The following is a 24391-nucleotide window of genomic DNA, read 5'->3' as shown; positions in this document are numbered from 1 at the left end:
AAAATTAGTAAGAGCTGTATTTTACTGCAGTTTCTGTTCGCCTTTCATCAGCGAGGACAGAAGTTCCACACTGGAGTCCCTTAATGTCGACATGCTCCTGATTGCGCAAATTACAACAATTGATAAGATTAGCTACCATAACTATGCAGATTATACACAGCTTCACATTCCAGTGTCACCAGGTGACTAGAAACCCACTCAATCCTTGAGCCCTGAACCTTTAGAGACACATAAAGACGATTACAAAGTCAGTCTTCTGTCACCTGAAGAACCTTTCCAGGATTAAAGAACTATTGTCCCAGTATGATTTAGAGAAACTTATCTGTGCATTTATCTTACTACAAATACATCTTCACGTGTCTGTCTAAAAGATCAATCAGACAGCTGCACCTGATCCAGAACGTTGCTGCTTGTGTTTCCACTGAAACCAGGAAGATGGAGCACATGACCTCAGTTCAGTTAATAAATCACTGAAAGACTTAATGCCAAAATACATCAATGATCTCGTGTTATTGTATCAACCTTCCAGACCACTCAGGTCTTCTGGTGCAGATATATTCTGCATTCACAGAACCAGAACCAAACACGGAGAAGAAACATTCTATTTTCATGCTTCTCTGATCTGAAACAAACATCCACAAAACTCCAAAATTGCAGCAATTAAATGAAGCATGTGAAGCACTTGTTACTATAATAAGAAGTAAAGTTGACTTGACTAACTTAGCCTCTTGAATTATGTTTAAGGTGTAATTTGTGAGAATGAGTCTCACTCAGTTTTACCCAAATTGAGCACTTTAGTATAAATACACAGGTGTTTTTCATCGCTAAATAAATTCTTACTCAGTTTGTATCATCCTTTCTTTCTCCTTTTTAGCCTGAACATTTCTTAGGGTAACTAGTCTCTTTGTTTGCCAGCAGAGATCCAGCTTACAGTGGTGCACTGCTGGAGGACTTCACAAGGATGCTTATGCAGCAACCTATATCCTAAAGTAGAAACTGAAAGGAGTCTGCTTTGACATAAAAGTCTTTTTTTTTTTCTTTTTTTCAAAACAGAAGAAACATGTTTGTATTCTTATGCAGGAATAACACTGCTCTGCATGTATGTTTGACTTCCTTGTTGATGACATGCGGTTAAGGTTAGGGGTTATAATAAAAGTCCAGGTCTGGTTCTTTTCCTGTGTTAGAATGCCCACACACAATCTGTGATAAGAATTTTAAAAAATCACAGAAAATAGCTCAAGCTCAGTTTAGGACTCCACTTTATGATTAATTGTTACTTTCTTTTGTTAATCTTGCAAATAAGATTCCAATAAAACACAGCAACCTTCCATGGTTCTATTACGAAAAATGGAAAATAGTTCCGGATTCATCAAGAAAAGATGAATCCTGAACTTGATGAAGCTCTATATGTATTTGTCCCATACATATAGAGCTTCTTTTCTCTCTTCGGTATCTATTGCATGTTGTGACACAGCAGGTTCCTGTCTCTTTTCTACGATGCATCCATTATTCCTTCATTTATTGCTAGTCGTATGATGCAGTATTTATGGGTTGATGTGTCTGTTCTCGATAGCGGCGTATTAGATCTGCATGGCTGTATTTAGGTTTTTCCTCCCTGCTCCATTTCCTCTCTATCTAGCAGTGTCTCTACTCTCTGACACCTTCAGTCATTAGCAAAACTCCCAGAGCAGAAAGGATGACTCCCTGCGTCTGTGTGCGTGCGCGTGGGTGTGTGTGTGTGTGTATGAGAGACTACCAAAGCAAGCGCGCCAGCCAGCTCTTATTGCAGGGTCATTTAGGGACGACATTGGCAGAGTCTGGATACTAAAGCCTAATGGGCACTGGCAAATCTGCCCACACACACACACACACATATATACATGCAGGTGCCAAATGACAGATTCTTGCCAGTTTTGCCTGTGATAACAACGTGTCTTTAGCTTTCCTTATCGCACACAAATGCAGGGTAATCGTTAGGCTCTGTGTCCCCCTGGTAGAGGAGAGGATTGAGGATATGAATGTGATGGTAGAGATGGCGCCGACTGGCTGGCTGGCTGGCGAGGCTGAAGGACCCAAGGGAAATTTGACTGATTGAGGCTTCCTCCAAGCCCACTGCTTTCTGTGTGTGTGTGTGTTTGATACTCACAGGACTCTGTGTGTGCACCAGGGCAGATGGTATGATGGTGTTTGAACCAGTTAGGTGCAGGACCAGGTCAAGACAGGGTTTGGGGTGTAAGGTGACTCAGTTGAATCAAGGTTATCCTATAATTAAGTTGCAAGTACCTGGTCAGCAAATAATGTTGTTTTTTCCCCCTATGCACAGTGGAACCAGCTTTTGATTGTCTGATTGCCTTATTTTCTCTGCTAACAGCCAGATGTGTAAGTGAAACCACAATAAAGAATGTGGGAAAAAATGTATTTTTTGTAGTTAAATTGATGCTAGATTAGCTACACATAAAAAAATCAAATAGCATGTAGACAAATTTTCCAAAGCAACTGTATGCACAATAGAAACAGAGCTCGAGTTCTCCACTTGTTCTGAGCACGCACACATTGGCTACTGATGTCAAGCCAAGCATGGCACATTTTGACACATTATTGAGCATAGTATTTCTGTTGACCAGTGTGAATTATGGCTTGACTGTCTTTCACTGCTGCTGTCCACCAAATTTCCCCATGTGGGACAATAAAAAAAATGAACTTGAACTTGAGCTAGCTAAGGCTACAACCTCATTATGGCCGTCCAACTCCGCAGGTGTTCCAGGTCAGTTCCCATAATGCTTTTGATCACGTAGCTGCTGCTGCAGGTCAAATGTCAAACAACAAGATCTCCCGAATAAACCAAACTTAGAAAGTTGTAATTTCTGGCCCCTGCATCACAAGCTTCTTCTCAAACATTTTGAGGAAAATGTAATCAGTGTACAATATTGTGTTTGTGTATTGTGCTTAAATCTTATCTGGTCTAGTCTATGATACCCCTAATGCCAACAAAGTTAACTGCTTCAATGCAACATAGCAATTCGGAAAATTGGAAAATTTTCAATTCTCCATGGTTAAATCAACTCACCACCGAGCCATTGCTCTCCAAATGTTCTCATATTTTGTGTTCAGGTTGTGAAGTATGTGCCTTGTCTGTCATGTTGTAACATGGTGATCAGTTTTTCTCCCTTTAGTTGTTAGTTTTCATTTGTGCTGAAGTGTAAATATTACTTGGTTTGTTCATTGATATTTTTCTGTGTAATTGAGTTCATTGATTTCTCCAGGAAAACAAACAAAGCTGAGTTTTGCTCTGGATAATAGAGGAATGAACATTCACTTTTTTACTTCCATGGTAAATAAATGAACGTAATACTGGGATTAATGACAATAATACATTTAAATAAACATACCAGAGTCATAAATCTGATCACGATCTCTTTTTTTTGATCACTTCAGGTGTGTTTCCATTTGTTTCCCATCTATCTTTCACTTGAACCTCTGAGTTGAGTTAAAAAGTAATTTACAAAGCCTGCAGATCCTGTTAGATCATGTGCCGATTGAGCGTTGTACGTACACGCATGTGTGTTTATGTGTGTGTTTTATTTGAGGTAGAGGAGACAGATTTACGTCAACGTACAGGAGAGATGAAGGCCGAATCCCCAGAAGGACACAGCTCTCTCGCTTGTATGTTTCTCTGGCAGCCTTGGCATAGTTCCAGTTTAATTCCTTCACAGCCTGCAGGCATGTTCTTTCACCTTCTTATTCCATCTTTCCTTTCTCAACAATGAATCTGCTTTCACATTTTCTCCTGCTTAATCCCATAACCAGCTTTGAATATCATCAATTACTCAGCAGTCTCCTCCACCATAGTCCTTTTTTTATGTATTAAAATTTTATTTGCATGCCAGGCAAGTCTTTTTTTTTCTTTTTCTTTACTGTCAGCGGTATAACTTTCAATAATCTGTAATGAACAGAACCAATTTATATATCTGATTGCCGTCTCCTTAACAATAAGATGTGATGAAAAGTGTTATGGAGGATAAATATGACCAGCATTACAACCTCACCTTCTATCATCAGTTTTATCTTTGGGTTCCTGACAGTTTAGCTGCTCTTTACAGTTCTATTATAGAAAATTTGATGTGCAGCTATCTTTTAAAGGGCTATATTAGCTTTTAACACCTTGCACTACGGACACCAAACATATTGCGAGGCAGTAAAATACCAATAAAAACCCACTATGAGGCAGCTAACACAAAACCATAAAACTCAATGCTAGACAAATCACAAAAATCACAAAATTTTATTAGAAAGGGCGCAAATCAGTAAATCCATAACTTGTACACAAACACGTTTATAATCCTTTGGGGGGGGGAGGGGGATGGGAGGGAAGGAATTACCTGTCAATCCAGTCTTTCTTCTTCCGTGTCTTGTCCTGGTGAGTGACGGGGGGGCAGGAAGCAGAGAGGGCAGAAAAACAAGAAGCAAAACATCCACAAAGACATCTGAGGAGTTTCCTTTTTTCATTTGCCAATTAACCTAACATGGTTTTGTTGGATTGTCTGAGGAAAAAAACGTGTAAGTCCACACAGAAATTGCTGCACATTTTGCAATGCAAACCTTGTTTTGAAGGTTTCTATAACTATAACAAGGACATCAGTGTTCAGTTTAAACAAACAAACAAAAGCCCTTTGACCTCTTCTACTAAAGGTCCAGATTCACTAAAAGTAATAAACATGAAAATCCCAGTTTGAATTATGAAAACCTCTCAAAGAGTGCATTACTCCCATTTTGCAGCTCAAAGCACAAACTCCACTCTTCCTCCGATGGAGTTCTTGGGTAACGAGATGTTAGCAGCAGATTCTTTAAAGATCTGTGCATCCCCTTTAAATGTAGAATATTAGTCTGACATTAAAATTATACAGAAGTGGCCAGAGATTTCCAAAAATCCTTATTTCATAGAACCCATATAATGATAATGTGCCATGTTTTTGTAGATGGAAGTAGAACCCAAACACAGAACAGGCAGAGGCGTTACAAAAATAATCCAGAAAAAACATCATATAGATGCAGTAGAACTGTTTGCCTGCTCATTGCATAAAAAATGTACTTTCATGACATTATGAAGTTTGTAGATCAACACTGGGAGTCCAGTAATTTAAATTAGTTGATTATTTTTAGGGGGTTATTTCACCATTAAAACAGTTACCTGAGTGGTACTTTGTGCTCCTTCTGCTTCCAAACCAGACTTTGTGCTTTTCATAGCATAAAAAAGTCTCAGTAAACCAAATGTGTTTTTTTTTATTTAGAAAGAAAAGAGAAAGTGTCCCAGCCTTCATTTAGTAAGCTGACCTGCAGTGTGCAGCTACAGGTGTGGGAGTTTTTTGGGGTTTTTTTTACACCAGCATTTTAATAAAAGCCTATAAAGCAGAGAAATACTATGAATAAAAAATATTTGCATGTTTTAACATTTGAAAGCCCATTATAGAACCCTGGTGCATATATACAGGTGCTGGTCATAAAATTAGAATATTGTGATAAAGTTCATTATTTTCCATAATGTCATGATAAAAATTAAATTGTCATATATTTTAGATTCATTGCACACCAACTGAAATATTTCAGGTCTTTTATTGTTTTAATTTTGATGATTTTGGCAAACAGCTCATGAAAACCCAAAATCCCTGTCTCAAAAAATTAGAATATTATGAAAAGGTTCTCTGAACGAGCAATAAAAATAATCATCTGAATCAACAAAGTAACTCTAAACACCTGAAAAAGATTCCTGAGGCCTTTAAAAACTCCCAGCCTGGTTCATTACTCAAAACCGCAATCATGGGTCAGACTGCTGACCTGACTGCTGTCCAGAAGGCCATCACTGACATCCTCAAGCAAGAGGGTGAGAAACAGAAAGAAATTTCTGAACGAATCGGCTGTTTGCAGAGTGTTATATCAAGGCACCTCAGTGGGAAGTCAGTAGGAAGGAAAAAGTGTGGCAGAAAACGCTGCACAACGAGAAGAGGTGACCGGACCCTGAGGAAGGCCTTTGTTGATTCAGATGATTATTTTTATTGCTCGTTCAGAGAACCTTTTCATAATATTCTAATTTTTTGAGACAGGGATTTTGGGTTTTCATGAGCTGTTTGCCAAAATCATCAAAATTAAAACAATAAAAGACCTGAAATATTTCAGTTGGTGTGCAATGAATCTAAAATATATGACAATTTAATTTTTATCATGACATTATGGAAAATAATGAACTTTATCACAATATTCTAATTTTATGACCAGCACCTGTATAGCTAACTTACCCACCTAGTTAAACAGTTAAATCTCCTGGGTTTGCTGTGTGTAGTTGTTTCCCTTAGTCTGTTACATCCTCTGGGTTCAAGTTCCCCTCTGCATCAGCACCCCTTCCCCTCTGCATCCTGCTCTCTCTGCTCTGTTTGACTGTACCATCAATTTACCAACACACATATCTGCACACATAAGACACATATATACACACACAAATCAATACAAGTCTTCTTGGCACTGCCAGAGCCCAAAATGACTATAGATTTTCTGTCTACCCTGCCACTAAATTATGCAAACCTCTGGTTTATGTCCAAGTACTTTTTTTTTGGCATTCTCATCCTGCAAATGAGATAAGAATTTTATAATAAGGCAGAGTTTGATTAATACAGGTACAGATATGGAGGAGGTAATACAAGTGAAAATTAAATGCCTTTAAAAATGTGTTAATCTTTTTAATTTGATACCTGATTATTGCCAAATGTGTACTCTATAGATTTTGAAATCAGTCCCGGGTATTAGGATCATAAATGTCCTGCTGAGGTCAGGACTTTGCTTAGGTGCTTGATACTATCAGAAGTTCTGCTCGACTAGTGCAAATGAATATCTAAATACTAAAGAGTGATGAGTAAGTAAATAATAAATGAATCCAATTCAATATAAATGCTGTATATCTATATTTTGTACATGGAGGCTGAAAAGTTTAGCCTATAAACAAAAACAATTATCCTAAACCTGCTGTGCACATGTTTCTTTTAATGTTAGAGACAGCATGCAGAGAGGCAAGTGTTACAAGAAGCTGCCCATGAAATTTGGCTTTAGTTGTAAGTCATTTTTAAACATTGAATTTTGACACAATTATGACTTCAAAATACTTTTTCTTGTCAGCCAACAGGGGAACAGGCCAAATCTTTGAGAATGTATTAGTGTCTTTGTAAAGTATAGGATATATGTTGCTCATAGGGATAAAATATATATACTTTCATGTTGCTGCAGTAATTTCATTATGTTGAAATCTAATACACTTCATCGTGTCAACGGGGGGAGGGGGTTTCTAGCTTTAAAGTAGCCCATTAGCTTTTAACCCATTAGGTCTTTTCAGCAGAAGCTGTTCTTTTCTACATGGTTCTCTCAGCGACACCTGTCCCTGATCCCTGACATCTACAGAAATGAGCCAACATATCAAATGTATTTTCAGTAGCATAAGCTACCTGCTACATTGTGTTGCCAGTATATAAACCAGTATATAAACTTGGAAATTTGTGCTAACTTTTAGCTACAGTTACATTCTGTAGATGATATGCAACTTTTCACGTGATGTTGGGTTTGTTTGACAACAGGTACTCTCAAGAATTACTGGAGATTGTATGTGACATCAAATTCATGATTTATACCAATTATTTTCCACCATCCAAAATCCAAATAATCCCAAACAACCGAATGAAACTGTACTTTTTGTGTATGTATCCTTCGACTCTTGGCCTTTTTCTTTTGTCTTTCTCTTCACTGACCTTTCTGCAGCAGTCTTCACTTTGTATCTTTGTGCATGTCCAGAGTCGTACAGCAAAAACTTCACAGCAAAGAAAAGTTCCCTTTGATGTTACCTCTCTGCAGAAGTATGGTGCAGAAAACCTGCATGGCCTTGCTTTTGTGTCAGTTTTTTTTTTTTCCCCCATGGTTCCTTTTAATGCAGTCAATACCTGATCATAGATAAACACTACAGAAAAATGAAAGCTTGAACATACATCACCAAGCAGGTAGCATGCGTACCTGCTGTTCCTCTCTTTGAAATGATCAAAACAACTTCAAAGTGAGTCTAACATTTTTATTCTCAAACGTTAACACAGACTCCTAAACAGCATTAGCTGCTTTCAAGGTGTTGTTGTGTAATCTATCCATCAAGACATTAGCTTCACCTGCTTATCCTTTTGCTAACTGAAAAAAAAATCAAACTAGCCAATAAAATCCTGCAGTCTTCCAGAAAGATTTAATCAGTTCAAAAGGACAAAGGGGAAGGAAATTGAAATGATCCGCTTGCTCATGTCTCCCTGGAGCTCGATTACCTAAAACACAGAGACACACACACACACACCTCCTCATTTTTTACTACTGTTTTACGCTGTTTTATCTCTCGTTTCCCGACAGCTGTCTTTTTCTCTAACCAACATTTTCTTCAACATCGTTCTGAATGAATTTTCTGTTAGCCTGTCTCAATATTCCCAGTCGGCCACATTCAAGAAGCCTTTCCCTGAACGTGTATGGGTAATGGACACTGTCCAAGAAAGAGACCACTGTCTGTCAAGGAAAATACTAAGACAGATGTAGAAAAAGGCAGAAGTTACATCGACTTGAAAGAGGAGGAAAGGGCCGGGGAAGTTTTAGTTATCCAGAATCCACATAGAGCCGTGCTTAAGCTTCCACCCGATCAGGATGCTAAAGATGAAATTGAAAACATCCCCTTGAAACAACCATTGTTCGGTATGTAGTGGCTTGATTTTGTCTAATGAGTTCATCGTTCCTTCTGGTAAGCAAAGTAATGACCAAACTAACCGTTCCTGTTTGCATAAGCATGTAAAATAATTATGGGATTGGGTTGCTGTCCTCGGTTGCTCGAAAAGACGTTTTTCCAGACACAACAGTTTACATGCCGGGTTTTGCAAAAGCGTACCTGTCATTTTGTAACCAATTACAGCCAAACATACAGACTAGTACAAAGTAGGAAAATAAAGTGGAACGATTTATATAAATGCTTTTTCTTCTCAGCTCTGACCAACATCCACTATCCGTGCTGAAGAAAGGCAGTCCAACAACACGCTGCCACGGTTGAGATGTTTTGCTCAGAACTTGGGAGATTGGTTCATATCCTCACTTTGCTCTAAACTTCCCCGCAACATCGTCTCTGATCAGCCCTGTGACTCTGTTGGTTTTTATGATGCTGTTTGCTCACTAATATTCTCCACCAAACCCCTACAGCCTTTCCACAACATTACTGTACACTGAGACTAAATTATATACAGTTGGGGCCCCTACTTACCTAACGGGTGACTTTTCAAGGCAGTTGGAAGCGGTGGAGTTTATTAAGGGTATCACAGTAAATGGGGAGACACACACCAAACACCAATCTCAAGGTTTTTTTTTTTTATTTCTACAAAATGTTGGAAACCATGTTTCATTTGCTTTCCACTTGGTGAGTACGCACTGCTTGATGTTGGTCTATCACTTACCACTATGTAATAGACTGAGGTCTGGCAAGGCGCTGTATGTCATTATACGACGAATAACATCAGAGACCAAGTCATAAAGTAAACATAGGAGTAAACATTCATTTTAGTGCAGCACTTCGTCTAATGGATGTGACACGTTTCTCCAGCCGGGCTTCTCTATTCCTTAATCGGTCAACTAATTGATGTCATATATTTCTTAATGATTAGGTCGTTACGCGGCCATTATTCAGAAAGTCAAACAGTAATAAAGAATTTGACTGTACACACACATCAGCGCACTGTGCTGAGGCCAGTGGACGATCGGTGCCCTGATGCGACCTTCTTGGCTCGTCTGAAAGAAGCGCTCCACTTAAACTTCGCTGGTCCTTCGTAATTGAATTAGTCTGCTCAATTATGTAGCGGCAGGCCTGTCCTCATTATACGGCGCTATTAAAACACAAGAACCAAGCCAAGGGGGGAGGGGGGAGGGGAGTGGGGAGCGGTTACTGAGGAACGGAGTGAAGAGCTAAAAGTTATTTTAGCAAAGCATAAAATTTTATGGCTTTGTCTTCAAACTGTCTGCCACATCTGCGCAACGGCGCCGCACATGAAGGATGTCCCCCATGCATCTTCTGAACTTTCCTCCCGGCTGATTGCTAAGGAAAATGTTAAGGCAGCAGTTTCGACAGAAGTTCTCTTTATTTTTCCAACGGCTTCACATGAAAACACGACGCCGATCTCCGCTAGCTGACGTGCTGCTTTGAGGAACCAAAAATGTTTATTCATCTGCAGTGTGTTTTGCCTGCCCACCCCCCGTTCAGGGGAGAAGTTCTCTTGTCCGAGACGTCGGCTGCCGTCTGATTCCTGTCTTCTCGACTCACCGTTCTTTCCTTTTCGTCTCATTTATCCAGGATCAACTGAAGACCCTCCAGAGAGGCTACAAGCATGTTAATGATGAAGCTCTCCGGCTGCAGAGGTGAGTTGGCTCCTACACACACACACACACACACACACACACACACACACACACACACCCCCACACACACACACACATTCATAATGTAATACACTGAATGAGCTCTCTGCTTCTGTGGAGAAAACAGACACAAACACGCAGACAGTTTTTCTGCTCTTGGGACCCAGTCGTCGCTGTTTAATTACCTCTAACCCAGATTGAATCTGTATTCCTGTGTCCTTTGACTATCCTCTCTCCTCTCAGGGGCAGTAATCATCTGACTATGGACCTGGACAACAACATCAATATCAACCTGCCACCTGTGGAGACCAAAGTGTTGATGTAAGTATACGGTTCAAAAGGCTGGTCAGTAGATTCAATTACAGCATGAAAAAAGTTCGCACTTTCATTCACATGTTTGCATTGTGTCATTTTCTGATCACGGGAGAAAGTGTAAAGTAAATTTACCTCAAAAGGCTGGTATTGGGTATTTTCCAGGAACATATTGCCATTTTACAGCACAGTCAGTTAACTATGTTACTTCCAGTTGTTGTATAAATGCTGTATATATCAAACATGACATCATAGTTTGACACTTTGAAATTGGGCCTCTGTCTCTGTAAGAAGCTCCTGCTTTTTCCGACACTCCAGTTTCATCACAAGAACGCTTCTCATTATGCAGTTTACAATTGTTATTAGGATGGTTGGACTGAGATGCGACTTGTATGAAGAGCTCCTCAAATGAGCAGGTTCAATCACATGCTGCCACTAGTCTGGAGGAGCTGAGTGGGGAGAGAGCAGTGTAAGAGCACTCTGAGGCAGAAGTTTGGCTGGGGACTGTAACTCCAAGGAGGAGCTTTTGGGAAATAGGCAGTGCTTTGTAGGATCAAGAGTTTAGGCACACTTGAATGGTTGCCGCAAGAGATAAAAGGATTTCTCAAACATGTATGAAAGAATCAAAGCAACATCAAATTTAAACCAGTGAAGGAAAGCTTGATAAAATTTGAATCAGCATTTTGCATCTTCAGCAAATCTGGAAAAATGTAGAATTTTACTTAGGTATTTTACAGTTCTGGAACAGTATGAAAACGTTTAAGAAGATATTTATATTTTCAAGCCCTTGCCCCCTGTAGATGATGACGCATTTCTAAGTCTTGAAAATCCCCTCGCTCCACCCAGACTGCACATCGATCTACCCAGTCATCTCTGCACTTACTATCCATTCATCAGCTTGTTTTTGGAACCAACTTTCCATTGATCAGTCTGTTCACCCATCCATTCATCTATCCATTTATGTTTTCATCCATCTATCAGTCCGTCCATCCTGCTGTCTGCCTTTCCATTAATAAATCATCCATCCATTCATCCATCTGTCGATTTAGCCACTTTAACCACTCTTCATCAATCCATATGTCCATTATTTTGTCTATTCACTCATTCATTTACCAGTTCATCAATGTTTTTGCCCGTTTATAGATCTGTATGTGTGCCAATCACCCCATCCAAATATCTGTTCATCCATGCTATGTCCGTGGATTCATCCATCCATAATTTCAGGTTGATAGATTAACGGAAACCCTTTAAAGCTTAAACGGAAAATAACTTTAGCGCAAGATTTTATATTTGCACTGTCGACTGTCCTCAGTTTTCATTGCTGCACTCCCACAAGGTTAGAAAGTCACAGCTCCGGGTGAGAAAATCTGGAATTTACAAGTGTTAGTAATCGCTGTGCAACTCTTTTCCAGGAAGCTTGCATCATAATCCTCTGTTGTGCTTCGTCACGTTTTGTCTTCATCTCGCTGCGTAGCATCCAACGGGCATGGCGAGACTTTCTGCAGAGACAGGAAGTGGAGAAACGGAGCCCCTCCCCACCTTCGCTCTCCTCCTCCGACAAGATGAGCATGTCGATCAGCATGATGACCCTGTCAGATGGCAGCACCCCTGTAAGTCATCCGAGTGTCACACATACTCGCCATTAAAATATCAGGCATGCAGATGACATGTCAGCGTGTGTTTATGGCGGCTGTGTGAGTGCGTATATTAGATAGTTGCACAGATGTGACGTTCTGCTCGCTGCTGCTCTGTTTTCTTTGCGTTGGAGGGAAAGTTTCATGAAAACATGACGTGTTTTCTGCTTTATTTCAATATAAACTTTGTGGAAGTCTAACTAAGAAAAATGTCTCCAGGGCAATTACGCAGGCAATAACATTTCGAGGACAGGTGGAAAAATAAGTGGTTTGATCTGCGCTGCCTCGGTAATGCAGACATCTTGTGTTTCAGGTTGCTAAAGAAAAAACAAATTACGATGTTTGGGCTTCTGTTGGAAGTTTTTCTTTTGATAAGTTTATATCAACTTTTGCTCCATAAGGTGCACAACCTGTGCTTGGCCTTGATGATGAATGTAATAGATGGTTCTGGTTAAATTTCTATGACTTTGGATTGTCTTGCCGTTTTATCCACATCAGCGACTATTAAGCAGACACTGCTTTTGGTTGGAGACTCAGTGGTTAATTACTTTTTCCATTTACAAATGTTAAATGAGAATAAAAGCACAGCTGGCTAATGAGCCATGGATTGCATGTGTGGGATATAACAAAATGCATTCTGCTTTGGACTGAGGCCTTGAGGGAGAAAAAAAAAACAGGCTTCAGCTGTCAGCCAGCAAACATTTTGGTTGGCAAACCAAATTTTTGCATATCTAAAAAAGATTTCCGAAGTTTCCGAACTGAATTGAAGTTGCAAGAGTTTAAACATGTTGTGCTCATGCAATATAATCTCCGCTTGTTAAATAAGTAAATGTTGTATTTTACTTGGATCATCTTGAATTTCTATGTGATTCACCAGTACAGTGCCACTGCATACAGTCTGAACTTCTACTGTTTTGTGCGTGTGGGATGAATATCTGTCCCTATTTTAACTTTATTTTCATTTTAATGATGAGTTTCTAACACCTTTCTGAAGATCTTAGAGTTCAAATGTTGTTGGGTCCTACCTAGGGAAACCATTCATGTAGTATTGAGTTTGCCCAGAAGAGGGCAGCAAGTTCTAGTTAAAATTCTCTCAGATTGCAAACCCAAATCCAATCCCTTCTCAGAGAGTAAATATAAAAGGATTTAATCGAAGACATTCACAAAAACACACATTTTCACCCAGCAAAGACGCGGCGACAGTAAAAATCTGTACAACAGCCATTCTCATTCAGACCGACTCCCCCCACCTGCCACTTCACGAAACCGTAGATAAATCCTCTGGATTTTCTCCACTGCCTCCATTGTGGTCATTATAATTCTACGCCGGCATTGTCTGCACGCTGCTGGCTGAATAGCAAGTGTCTGTACACTTACCTGCTAATCCCTGAGGCTGAAGTCAACAGGCGGGTTAAATCTCAGAGATGGCTGGGAGTGTGAGATTTGGGCGGTAGTTGTCCGCTCAGTTTGCTGCTGTTTGATTTAGATTCTTGTCGATGACAAAGGGGTTAGATCGCTTATGACAGGAGACGATTGAGAGTGGCGAACAGCAGAAATAGGTATGTGCTGTCAGATACCCAGTGTGTGTACAGTTCATGAAGTCATCCAGGATTGTTTATGCTGCACACACGTTCTTATGGTATATAGATATATAGAGCTCTCTATATATCTATATAATATAACAGACAGTAGTTCTAGCTGAGATCCTTTGGGAAGGCAGGGAATTGCTTAGCTCAGTGACTTAGACCTGCTGACAGGGGCAGATGATCATCACTGAGAGAAAGCCAGAGTGAATTGTATGAGTGCATTAGGACCCTAAGGTCAAAGGAGATGGAGCAGGAGAGAGGAGGGGAAGATGAAAAACAGACTTTAGTTCACTGGTTGAATGTGCTGATCCTGTAGATCTGCTCTCTCTGTCTCTCTCTCTCTGTCTCTCTCTCTGTCTCTCTCTCTGTCTCTCTCTCTCTCTGTGTATCAAAGGGAGGCTCAGATTTTCTTTCCATATTGAGTGATTCAGTTTTTTTTTTCCTTCCATACAGTTGATGGATTACAATAGTCCGATATGAACTCTGCCTCGCTTCACAAACTGTCACTCTCTGTCTGTTTCTCCCTTTCTTCTCGTTGAAATATTTCTTTACAGTAATGCTTTCGGAGGGCGCTCTCGGCTCCCCCGTGTTTGATTTTCTCTCAGTTTCATTTCTGTTGAGCCAGCTATTCATCCTCAGTGTGCACAAACACAAGCACTCACCAGCAATGGGGGTCATATTTTTTTTCTCTCTCTCCCTGACACACAAAGATGCAGAAACCATCTCTAAAGTGATTGGATTTGTAACCTTTGTGACTTCAATGCCAGTCGTTGACAAAAGCAGACTGTACGACAGAGCCTGAAACAGTGTCTTGGAAAAAATATGTACACTCGGTTTGTTTGCTTTTTTCACATCTTGACTTGTTCCGATGACAAACTTTCCTGTATTTTTCTCAGAATTTTTTAGTGATAGTCCAACACAAAGTAGTGCATAACTTGTACATTATAAGAAAAACGGATCATTTGAAAATATTTGCACTAAGGTTGGGTCATAAGTCGGTTTTATCGGTAGTCAGATTTTCGGTTTTTGAAGATTTAATTTTTGGAAAATCTGGATTTTAGTTGTTTTTTTTTTACACCAATGCACTTCTTGGGTTTCCGTAGTTGCCAGCTTGATGTCAGCACACCCATAACAGCCATCCTGTTTGACAAATGTGTTTTACAACTTCTGATTATTTGAACCTTGAACTCAGGTCAACTCTGCAACAAAATACAAGATTCAGGAGAAAATGATAAGAAGATGAGGTGATCTGACTTGTTCTGTTACTTGTTCAAAACCTGTTAGTCACAAATTTATGTGACTATTAAAGTCCAAAATGTGGAAATGTTCAAGGGGTATGAATACTTTTAGGAAGCATGTATGCCGGTGTCTGAATGAAGGGGATTTTTGTTGTTTCTTTGATCAACATGCGACTTCCATGTGCGAAACTGATCTCTCACGCTGTAACTTGGATATCTCTCTTTGTGATCGATCCCTGCACGCTGTAATAGCACCGCTGAGGGAGGCAGAATTATGAGTTTCATTAAAGGGGGAACCTAACAAAACTCTGGCCTTTATGCTCAGATATGAATCAGCTGTCTAAATTTTATTGTTTCATCATACCGTACCACGTCGGCACAGCCGGCCAGACCGCCAACACGCACACATGCACAGGCAAGAGCCGAGTGGACACACAGGCCACTGCAGCTTCAATTTTACACTGTCTAGAAGACAAATGCCCTTTTATTATGAGGCATCAATCAAATTGTGTTTGGGGGTGAGGTAAATGTTTTTTTTTGTTTTGTTTTTTTTTTTAGCAGCATTGCCTCTAAATTGCATGAGGAATGAGAATCCGGAGAGGACGCTCTGTGATGCTTGGAGTCTGGATATTAGTTTTTAAATCCAGTTTGGTTTTAGGATTTCATTCTACATTTTGAATGGGATGTATGGGAGCTGTCCATTGCTTTGGTGCTGATCGTACATCTGGGGTGTAATAGCCGTGTTATGACACTAGAGGGAGGCCTTGTCTCGTCATGGCTGGTTTGTGTTCTGTCAGCAGATTGTTTGGAAGGAGCAGCATGGTTGGCATTTTTCAGAAAACAGGAAATTCAAGACCTAAAGAGGAACAAAGCATTCGACTTTTCTTGTCCACTTTGTGTACTTGAATTCATAACTCAGTTTGATTTCCTCTCCTGTTTTGTTTGGAATATAAAAGGAATTAAATCATGGAAAAGCCATAAGAGCTGAAGACATCCGTTAGCTGCCTATTCCTGCTCCTTCATTTGGGTTATGAAGGAGCTGGTGCCTAAAGCCGAGGTTCTCCATGTACAGGCCATCAGTCTGTCACAGGTCAACACAGAGAGACAAGGGACAAAAAATACTCACATTTTCTCTCAAACTTATACCCATCATGCATATCTCTTGACGGTTTAGCAAAGCCGGGGTATTGGGAAAGAATCCATGCTTGAGGTGGCCGCTCTGCTCCAAGGAAACAGCGTTAACAACTACGCCATCATGGAGTCAGCGTCAAATATTTTCAGTGATATTACTTCAGGTCATCAAAGGCAGTTTTGTGTTTTGTTGGAACTGAGTGTTTATTTTTAGGCAGTTTTTTTTTTTTTTAGCACAGTTGCCTTTCAACAAGAAGACCTCGTGTTGGAATCCCAGCCTGGGGTCTTTCTGCCCGGAGTTTGCATGATCTCCCTGTGCATGCTTGGGCTGGCAGATCATTTCACAAACAGCCAATTGTAAGTGCTAAAAACAAAAGAGGCATTCTTTGGGGAACCCGTCAATCCAGTCGCCATGTTGTCCACCGGGAAGGCAGAGGCAGTTAAAAAGTTGTTTTGTGCAGAGCAACACGATGGAGAAAAGCATCATCACTGGAAGAACTTTATTCTTTTCAGACCTTAGAACATCTAAGGGTTCCTCAAAATGAGCCAGAGATGAGCTTTGTGTTGACTTCCATTCATTTTTGTAACTGCATTTATGCATAACCCTAACCATTACTAGTCATTACTAATGTACATCATACCTCTAAACCTAAACCCTGAGTCTAAACAAGGGAGTCCACTGTATTAGGACCGAACTCTGGTCCCCGTAAGACCCATCAGTCTTCAGAAATTGTCCTATGTAGGATAGTTAAACAAGATAAACACACAAGAACGACTGAGTTTTACAGAAAAAGTATTGAACTTTAAATCTGCTTTCAAACATTCTTGAGAGACAACTTTTCAGAAGCAACAGTGGACAAGGGTCAGACAAACTCTTAGGCATTCAAAGAAGACAGTTTATGCTTAATATTTTCAGATGCAGAGTTTGATTCTAAACCACATTTAAATTCTAGGATTGCTCTTTGAACCAGTACTTCGTTGAATCCCCCACTGAGAACTCAGCAACGTATACTCTTCATGGCATTTATATTTCCCAGAGCTCTTCAGAACCCCACAGACGGACGACTGATGCACCAGTGTACATGTGTGATGACTGGTGAAGGGCACAGAGGTCCAAATGAGTCCATCTGTCCTGCTAAGGTGCCTTGAGACCGGACCGAGCAGAAGCGGGGTCGTCTCTTCTGTCTGCCAGCTGCTGTGCGTCTCCTCCTCCCATTTCCATCAGCTCTCCTTCTCCCCTCCTTTCCTTTTCTGACATGTTAGAGCTTATTTCTGGCCTTCCTCTTTTTATAGTTAATGTCTCATTTTCCCCGTCTTCTTCATAAAGGATATTGCTCTCTCTCTCTCTCTCTCTCTCTCTCTCTCTCTCTCTCTCTCTCTCTCTCTCTAGGCCCCTCGCCCACTTGCTGTGTTTCAGTCCGTCTCTTTATCACTCGCTCACCCTCCCACTGTTCTCTTGGCTTTATCAGGTCAGGCAGCTGCTGCAGCGGCTGCAGCTGTGGAAGCCTGGCAGGAGAGATAAAATAGGTTAGGCAAAGTTTAGGAAACTTTCGCAAGGTTACTGTACCCCCCCACCATCTCTCTCTTTTTGTGTTTGGCACAGAGATACGAGACATTCAGTGGGATTGCGCTACAAATTTAGGTCCTCTGGTTAACCTCCGGGTCTGCGCGGAGCTGTCCTGAAATAACCCACTGACTTTTCTGCAGCCGCCTCTCATTCATCACTATACAATGCATTAGAGGTTCAGCAGATTACTGAGCCAGCAGGCTGCGCAGCTTGTACCCTCCGCCGAAGCATTTAACCTGTCACGCTGGTTTTACCCCCTTCTAATCCAGTGTGGGGAACAAATTGTTGCTCCATCAACGAGCACACGTATTTCTAATCTGTGCAGCCTTAAAAGAAATAATAAAATACAACATTTTATTACTGCAAATGGAAGAAAGTAGGGAAGCATGTAGGTTTGTGTCACCAAAATAGAACAGTGACTTCGCCTCAGGCTCACTGTGCCCCTGTTCTATTGTATTTACAGTACGTTATTATCCCCATGGTGAACCCTTCACTGTCAAGAAGACGAATGGAAATTTTAAGTTTGGGCTCTTACAGTGTTCTCCTAATGTGAATCAAATACAGCCTTGTAAAATTATTCATGTCCCTTGAACATTTTTTCACAATTTGTGATGATGCAACTCCAAATTTCGATGTGCTTTACTGGGATGCTATGTAAAATATCAATATGTAATTTTTTTTGTTTGTCTCCAGAGCTTTATTGGCAATCACCAGATAGGAAATGGGGAAAGACATGCACCAAAGGTCTGAGAGTCAGGAATCGAACCTGGGATGGTTGCATTGAGGACTACAGCCTCTCTACTTGTGGCGCTTACTCTGCCTCTACACCAGGCAAATTTACACTGGAATTGACATCGTCCGTGGTTTAAATCAAAAGTGTCCTGTGCTTATATATTAAGTTTACCTAGGTCAACATTTTGCACAACCACCTTTTCTTCCAACAATCGCTGCAATTTTTTGTGTTCACACATTTACAGAAGAGGCAAAAAAGAATTAGACTTTTTTTTTTCTTTTGTACAGATATAGCAGCTGTAAAGAGCAATTTTCACGTCTTGCTTACAATTGGATTTAGGTCTGAACTTTGACTGGACCATTCTAAAACATGGCCTAGAGTTGCTGTGCCACCAGAAGGTGAATCTCTCCCAAGTCTCAAGTGTTTTTAAAAGGTTTTCCTCCACTTAGCTTTTGGCACATAGGTCAAAATGTTTCATCTCAGTCTTACCTGGTCACAGCACTCTTCGTCTTGTGTTCCAGACATAGCTGGTGCCAAACTACAATCTAGACTTCTTATGTCTTTCTTTCAAAAAGGGCTTTCCTCTTCCCCGTCTTTCAAAATGACCAAATCGCACAGCAAATAGTTGAGGATCTTCTCAGCTTCTTCTTGAAGTTGTACAGTAATATGCAAGTAGTCTGTATTTACAGATTAGGTGGTTTCTAAGGACTGCTTTGTAGTTTTGTTTGTAAAATTGATTTAAAAACCACATATCTGAACTAACTTTGTGTCAGCGTGTCACCGTAAAATACATGGAAGTTGTTACAGAAACATTACAAAATATAAATCAAACTGTCTCAACTAGTTTTCCATCACTGTGAAGAAATGTTTTTTTTTTTTTTTTTTTCATTATTCCTGTTATACTTAATCATCACATTGCAAACTAAGACAGTGCTATAGCATGCAGCCACCTCAGCCTTTTCTGCTTTCCACTCCATTGTGGAGCAGAACATCCCTTTAATGATTTATAGTAATTATGCAAATGAGACATAAGGCCTTAGAAATTAATGCTTGCCCCCACCGGTCTCTTCATCGCCTGTGGATAGTTGTAACTGGAGCCAACGCTTTCACAATCCTGTTACTGTAATACCGGGGACAATGCAAAATAAAACCCAGGTTAGGGGCTTAAGGACTGCCTCAAATTAGTTTTGGGTTTATTTAAGTCTCATAGAGGCAGTTCACGTGTTTAATCGTTTCTTTTCATTAGGTGCAAACGATTGGAAAGGTTTCCCCACACATGGGTCGTAATCTGTGTCTGCTCCTCCGGAGTGATGCTGTGTCTGTGGGCTGCAGATTTCATTGACCTCCTCCCTCTTGTCGAAGTTTTTTTAGCGAGATAAAACGCTCGGCGGGGTGTCGATGCAGGTGTGGGTGTCTGGGGTCTTTGCTTTTTTTTTCTTTTTTTTTTTTTTTTTCTGAGTTAGCTTTGCCGCCTTGACAGGCCGGACAGGATGCAGGAAGAGTGCTCTAACACACCAACCAGGTTATTGATTGGCAGATTCATTAGTGATTTCACACCACATTATGCAAAGACAGGCCGGGTTTTAAATACGGTTGCATAAGAACGTCAAGTCCTCCAGGCAACGCCCAAGTCGGAACTGATTGAAAAGAACGTCGGTCCACCGAGTTTTCCCCGTTGGAGGCTTCAGCCGCCCCTGCAGACACGTGAAGGACATTCATATGACTCTTATAATTATGTGTTCGGGAGATGGAGCCCTGTGTGTAATAATGTCTGATGGGGGGCAGCGAGGTCTGACTGTCTGCTAATCACCTGCCAGCAAAGTGTCAAGTTCAACATGCGCCCTTTCACACCTGGGACCTGTCATGTCATCCACTCTCTGAAGTGTGTAAAACAAATTACCTCCGTGTGACATGCCTGATGTGATACGGGTATGAGTCTGAACCGGATGGGCGCGGATCTAAACGTAATAGCGCAGTGTCACGGCCATCGCATTATAAAAATGGAATTACCTTTAAAGGCCAGATTAATCTGATTCCAAACGCCTCGCAGTGAAATCTACACCGTCTCCTCGTTTTGTTTCTCCTCAGACAGTTTCAGCACTTGCTTTACAGTGACGTCACCGTGGGGTTCTGCATTGTCTTGGAAGCTCCACAGGAGGTCACTGTTCTGCTTTGTAGTGGCCAAACGAGCAGGGAGGAGTTCAGCTCCACTAAAAAGCCTCTGTCATACTGGATCTGCTCTCTGCTGTGGAGGGCAGTCTCTATTGGATATCAATTACAGTATAAAGCTGGAATTTAAAGTGCACCGTTTCAGAAAGTGTGATGCAAATTGCTGCAACTTGCACACACTCTTTATTCTGCTGCGACACTTGGAATTTGTTAGCACGCCTCTTCTCTTTCGGTTTGATAACACCAATCAAGAGTTTCTTACTTTCGGACAAAACGTCCTCGCGTGAACTTTGCGATTCCAAAAAAAAAAAGATAGGTGGTGTTGCTGTTTATTTCTAGCTTCTCACTTCATCTCTCCCCTCCGTCCTCCCTTGCCTTTTTTTTCCTTCTCCTTGAACCTTTTAATTTCACGACACTTGAATGAAATATTAAAGAGAGCTTCAAGATGACGTCAGACTTGCGAAGAAGCTGCTGGGTTTTTCCAGCCAGCTTTCTATTTATAAATCCCCTCCGTCCCCATTTTATTCTTCAGCGTTGTCTGATTTTAATATCGGCTCCAGTTTGGTTTGTAAGCACGTTCACGTCCGTTTATGTTACTAAAATATGTGAGGAATTTAGAAATAAGATGTGGAGAAAGTACATAATGTTAACCATTCATATCCGGTGCTGGAGCATTTCTGCGACAACATATGCTGTGCAACAAGTTGTCATGGAGATTCTTACCACTGTCTTGTACAAAGTCTCGCACAGCAGCCAAACTCATAGGGCTTTTCCAGCCAGAACCAGTTCACCACTGGTTCTACAAATGAACCGGCCTGCATTTCCGCTACTTGACAGTCAGAGCCAAATCAATAGCTCATCATAAAAGTTTCATTTATTTAATGGTTGATCTCCAGCATCTTGGTTAATACCGTTTCACAACAAATAACGACTGTGAGCGCCTCACAACCCGTCTAGAATTATGTCCCTAAAGTTTCTCAAACAGCTTTAAAAAATAGCTAACTTCAGTCTTCCTCCCTCAGTAACAGAGTCTACACTGAAGACTGTTGTTGTCGGCTCCACCTGACACATTTTTACTTGTGGTGTTTTCACTATTTGGAAAAAAAGATTAAATTTATGCTTTTATTTTCCAAAAGGCCCATAGTCCGGTAAGATGAGCATGTTTTATTTATAGGTCCAACAATCTCCTAAAACGTCCCGTTTTCTTAAAGCTAACAAGAGCTTTAAGCTACAGCTGTTAACTATGTCATTCTAAAGAAAACTTTTTCCTGCTCATGCAGCTAGCTGTAGCAAACTGCTGCCTCTAAAATATTAATATTATTTGCAGTGCTACAGACTTAAAATAGATCACCTGAACATTTAAGCCACCTTTGTCGAGTTGTTGATCACTGCTATAATTGATTGATTAAAATTTATGATTCATTTCTAATTCAGCCAAAAACTGTTTCACACTGCTGAAATGCTACTTGAAATGCATAGCAGGTTAATCAATTAATCTAAACTACCGGTAATCCTAATTAATGTAGAGCTTCAAAATAAGTTTGATTGATCAATTGAGATATTAGTTAAATCTTCTTTAAAATAGCAGCACTAAAACAATTTCTGCAAAATAAATGTGGCTAAATAATTTATAAATAATGCTATGCCATTTTTGGCTTAGCAGTTTATGTAGGTTTTAATTAGTAAGCTGTGGTTCGCAGTTTATCTGGGGAATCAATATAATGTGACACAGATCCTCATTTTTCTTAGCCATTTGTTGTATTGGGAACACCTAGAAAATGTGTCGTAAGTAAAATAGATGTTTGCTGGACTTTATGAGTCAGGAAATGGCTACATGAAAAAGCAATAAATTGCAATAAACTTGTAACAAACATGACTGCAGGAGGAGGCAGGTCCGACCAGCCGAGGTTTTAAGATTGACAAAAAGACTCTGTTAGAGGTCTACATTGTCTTTAGGCAAACAAGTCAGAATTTACTACTTTTTCTTAATAATTTAATAATTGGTTGTACATCTTTATCAAATGGATGGTAATGGTCTGTCTTCTAAAATCTTAAAATATCTCATCTGTCTCTGCTTTTTAACACAGACGCACTTGATTAATGAAGTCTAATTAGAGATGGTGTTGCTTTGAATCTCTGAAATTGTTTGACTGATTTGATTAAAATGAAGTTTTTATGTAAATGCTGTTGGTAGCATTTACCAAAATAAAAAAAAAAAATGAAATCCAGCAGAAGCCCTTCTGTAGTTCATTAACTCGGCACTGCCAGTGGATTTGTGTTGCCACCAATGCGACACTTATCACAGCTGAGAGTAAAAACTGCTCCATGTTCCCGACAGCCTTCCTGTACAACTGGTGCAAAGCTGGGACGATTCCTAATTAACTGGGAGAGCAGAGGTTTGCACATACACCAGCACTTACACAGGCACATAGAAGGAAGAGAGAGGTAAGGAAAAATGTGTTGCTATTCATCTGTTCATGACACAATTTTTTTTTATTTTTTTTTTTAATCACACACATTTTACCTCAAGAGCTGTGAGATCTGTGAATGTGGGGAGGGTGCAAAAGAACAGCCTGCAGCACTGTTCATATCCAGCCTCATTTAGCCAGATACCACTCCTCTATTATCAGCAGCATCATTATCCGCTCAACTTTCCGCCCCGGCTGACTCACTCCGATTGGGACGTAAGGTGGAAAACTGAAATATCACATGCAGCACTCATGCTCACCTACAATTCCTGTATTCTTTTTACACGAGAACCACAGAACTAAAAATAGTTGCCTTCCAAGTGTGTGCTTGCTGAGTATTTTTTACAGTTTTCCTGTGGCAAAAAAAAAAAAGACAAAATGAGGTTAGGACTACTGTTTGTGTGCTTGAGGATGTGCGTGCGTGCGTGCGTGCGTGCGTGCGTGCGTGCGTGCGTGCGTGCGTGCGTGCGTGCGTGCGTGCGTGCGTGCGTGCGTGCGTGCGTGCGTGCGTGCGTGCGTGTCTTAGTCCTGATACCACTGAGGTGTAGGCCGCTGCTGAAGATTTATACTAGGACCTGGAAGAGTTAAGAGATTGTTTGCATGTTATGTAAATGAGCTTAATGTCTTTTGCTTCATCTCAAAGTTGGATATCAGATCTAAGTCAAGTCACAGCAAGTCAAGTTTCAACTCTTTCACCACAAGTCCAAATACGTTTTAATGTTTGAGTGGCAAAAATAAATCTGGTCTCAACTGTTTAAGATCCAAGTCTAAAGATATTTTAGGTCTCTTAAGGGGCAGGTCAAAATGAAGTCTTGAATGTTTCCTCAGTTTACCACACCTTCCCAATTCAAGAATCACAAAGGAGTTTTTAAAAAAAAAATATCTACAAACTAAAACTGAACAGAAAACAGAACACAAATGTGAAAAAAAAAATGCCCCACCTAAAATCATAATTCAGAGCTAAGTCTAAGTCAAGCTTAAGGTTTTATGCCCCAAGTCAATGTCAAGTTCCAGGTGTTTGAGGTGCAAGTCTACAGAGAAACCGGAGTAATTTTTCCTAGTCGTTTTAAGCCAAGTTAAATCTCATGTCTCTGATTGCTG

General features: G+C 40.4%; 1 protein-coding gene across 1 annotated transcript in view; it reads left to right on the top strand.

Moving 5' to 3' along the window:
* The window catches only part of schip1 (schwannomin interacting protein 1), a 264204-nt gene that overhangs the window by 70178 nt on the left and 169635 nt on the right, over nucleotides 1-24391 (top strand). Inside the window, exons 6-8 of the mRNA XM_088011990.1 lie at nucleotides 10388-10452; nucleotides 10696-10773; nucleotides 12239-12374. Coding sequence (XP_087868116.1) covers nucleotides 10388-10452; nucleotides 10696-10773; nucleotides 12239-12374 — 279 coding nt within the window. The remainder of the gene's footprint in view (nucleotides 1-10387; nucleotides 10453-10695; nucleotides 10774-12238; nucleotides 12375-24391) is intronic.

Source organism: Poecilia mexicana, unplaced genomic scaffold, assembly GCF_051168715.1.
Source record: "Poecilia mexicana isolate PSO_F unplaced genomic scaffold, ASM5116871v1 scaffold_13, whole genome shotgun sequence".
Taxonomy (NCBI): domain Eukaryota; kingdom Metazoa; phylum Chordata; class Actinopteri; order Cyprinodontiformes; family Poeciliidae; genus Poecilia; species Poecilia mexicana.
Note: the sequence above shows the minus strand (reverse complement) of the source record. Positions and strands in the feature narration are given on the sequence as shown.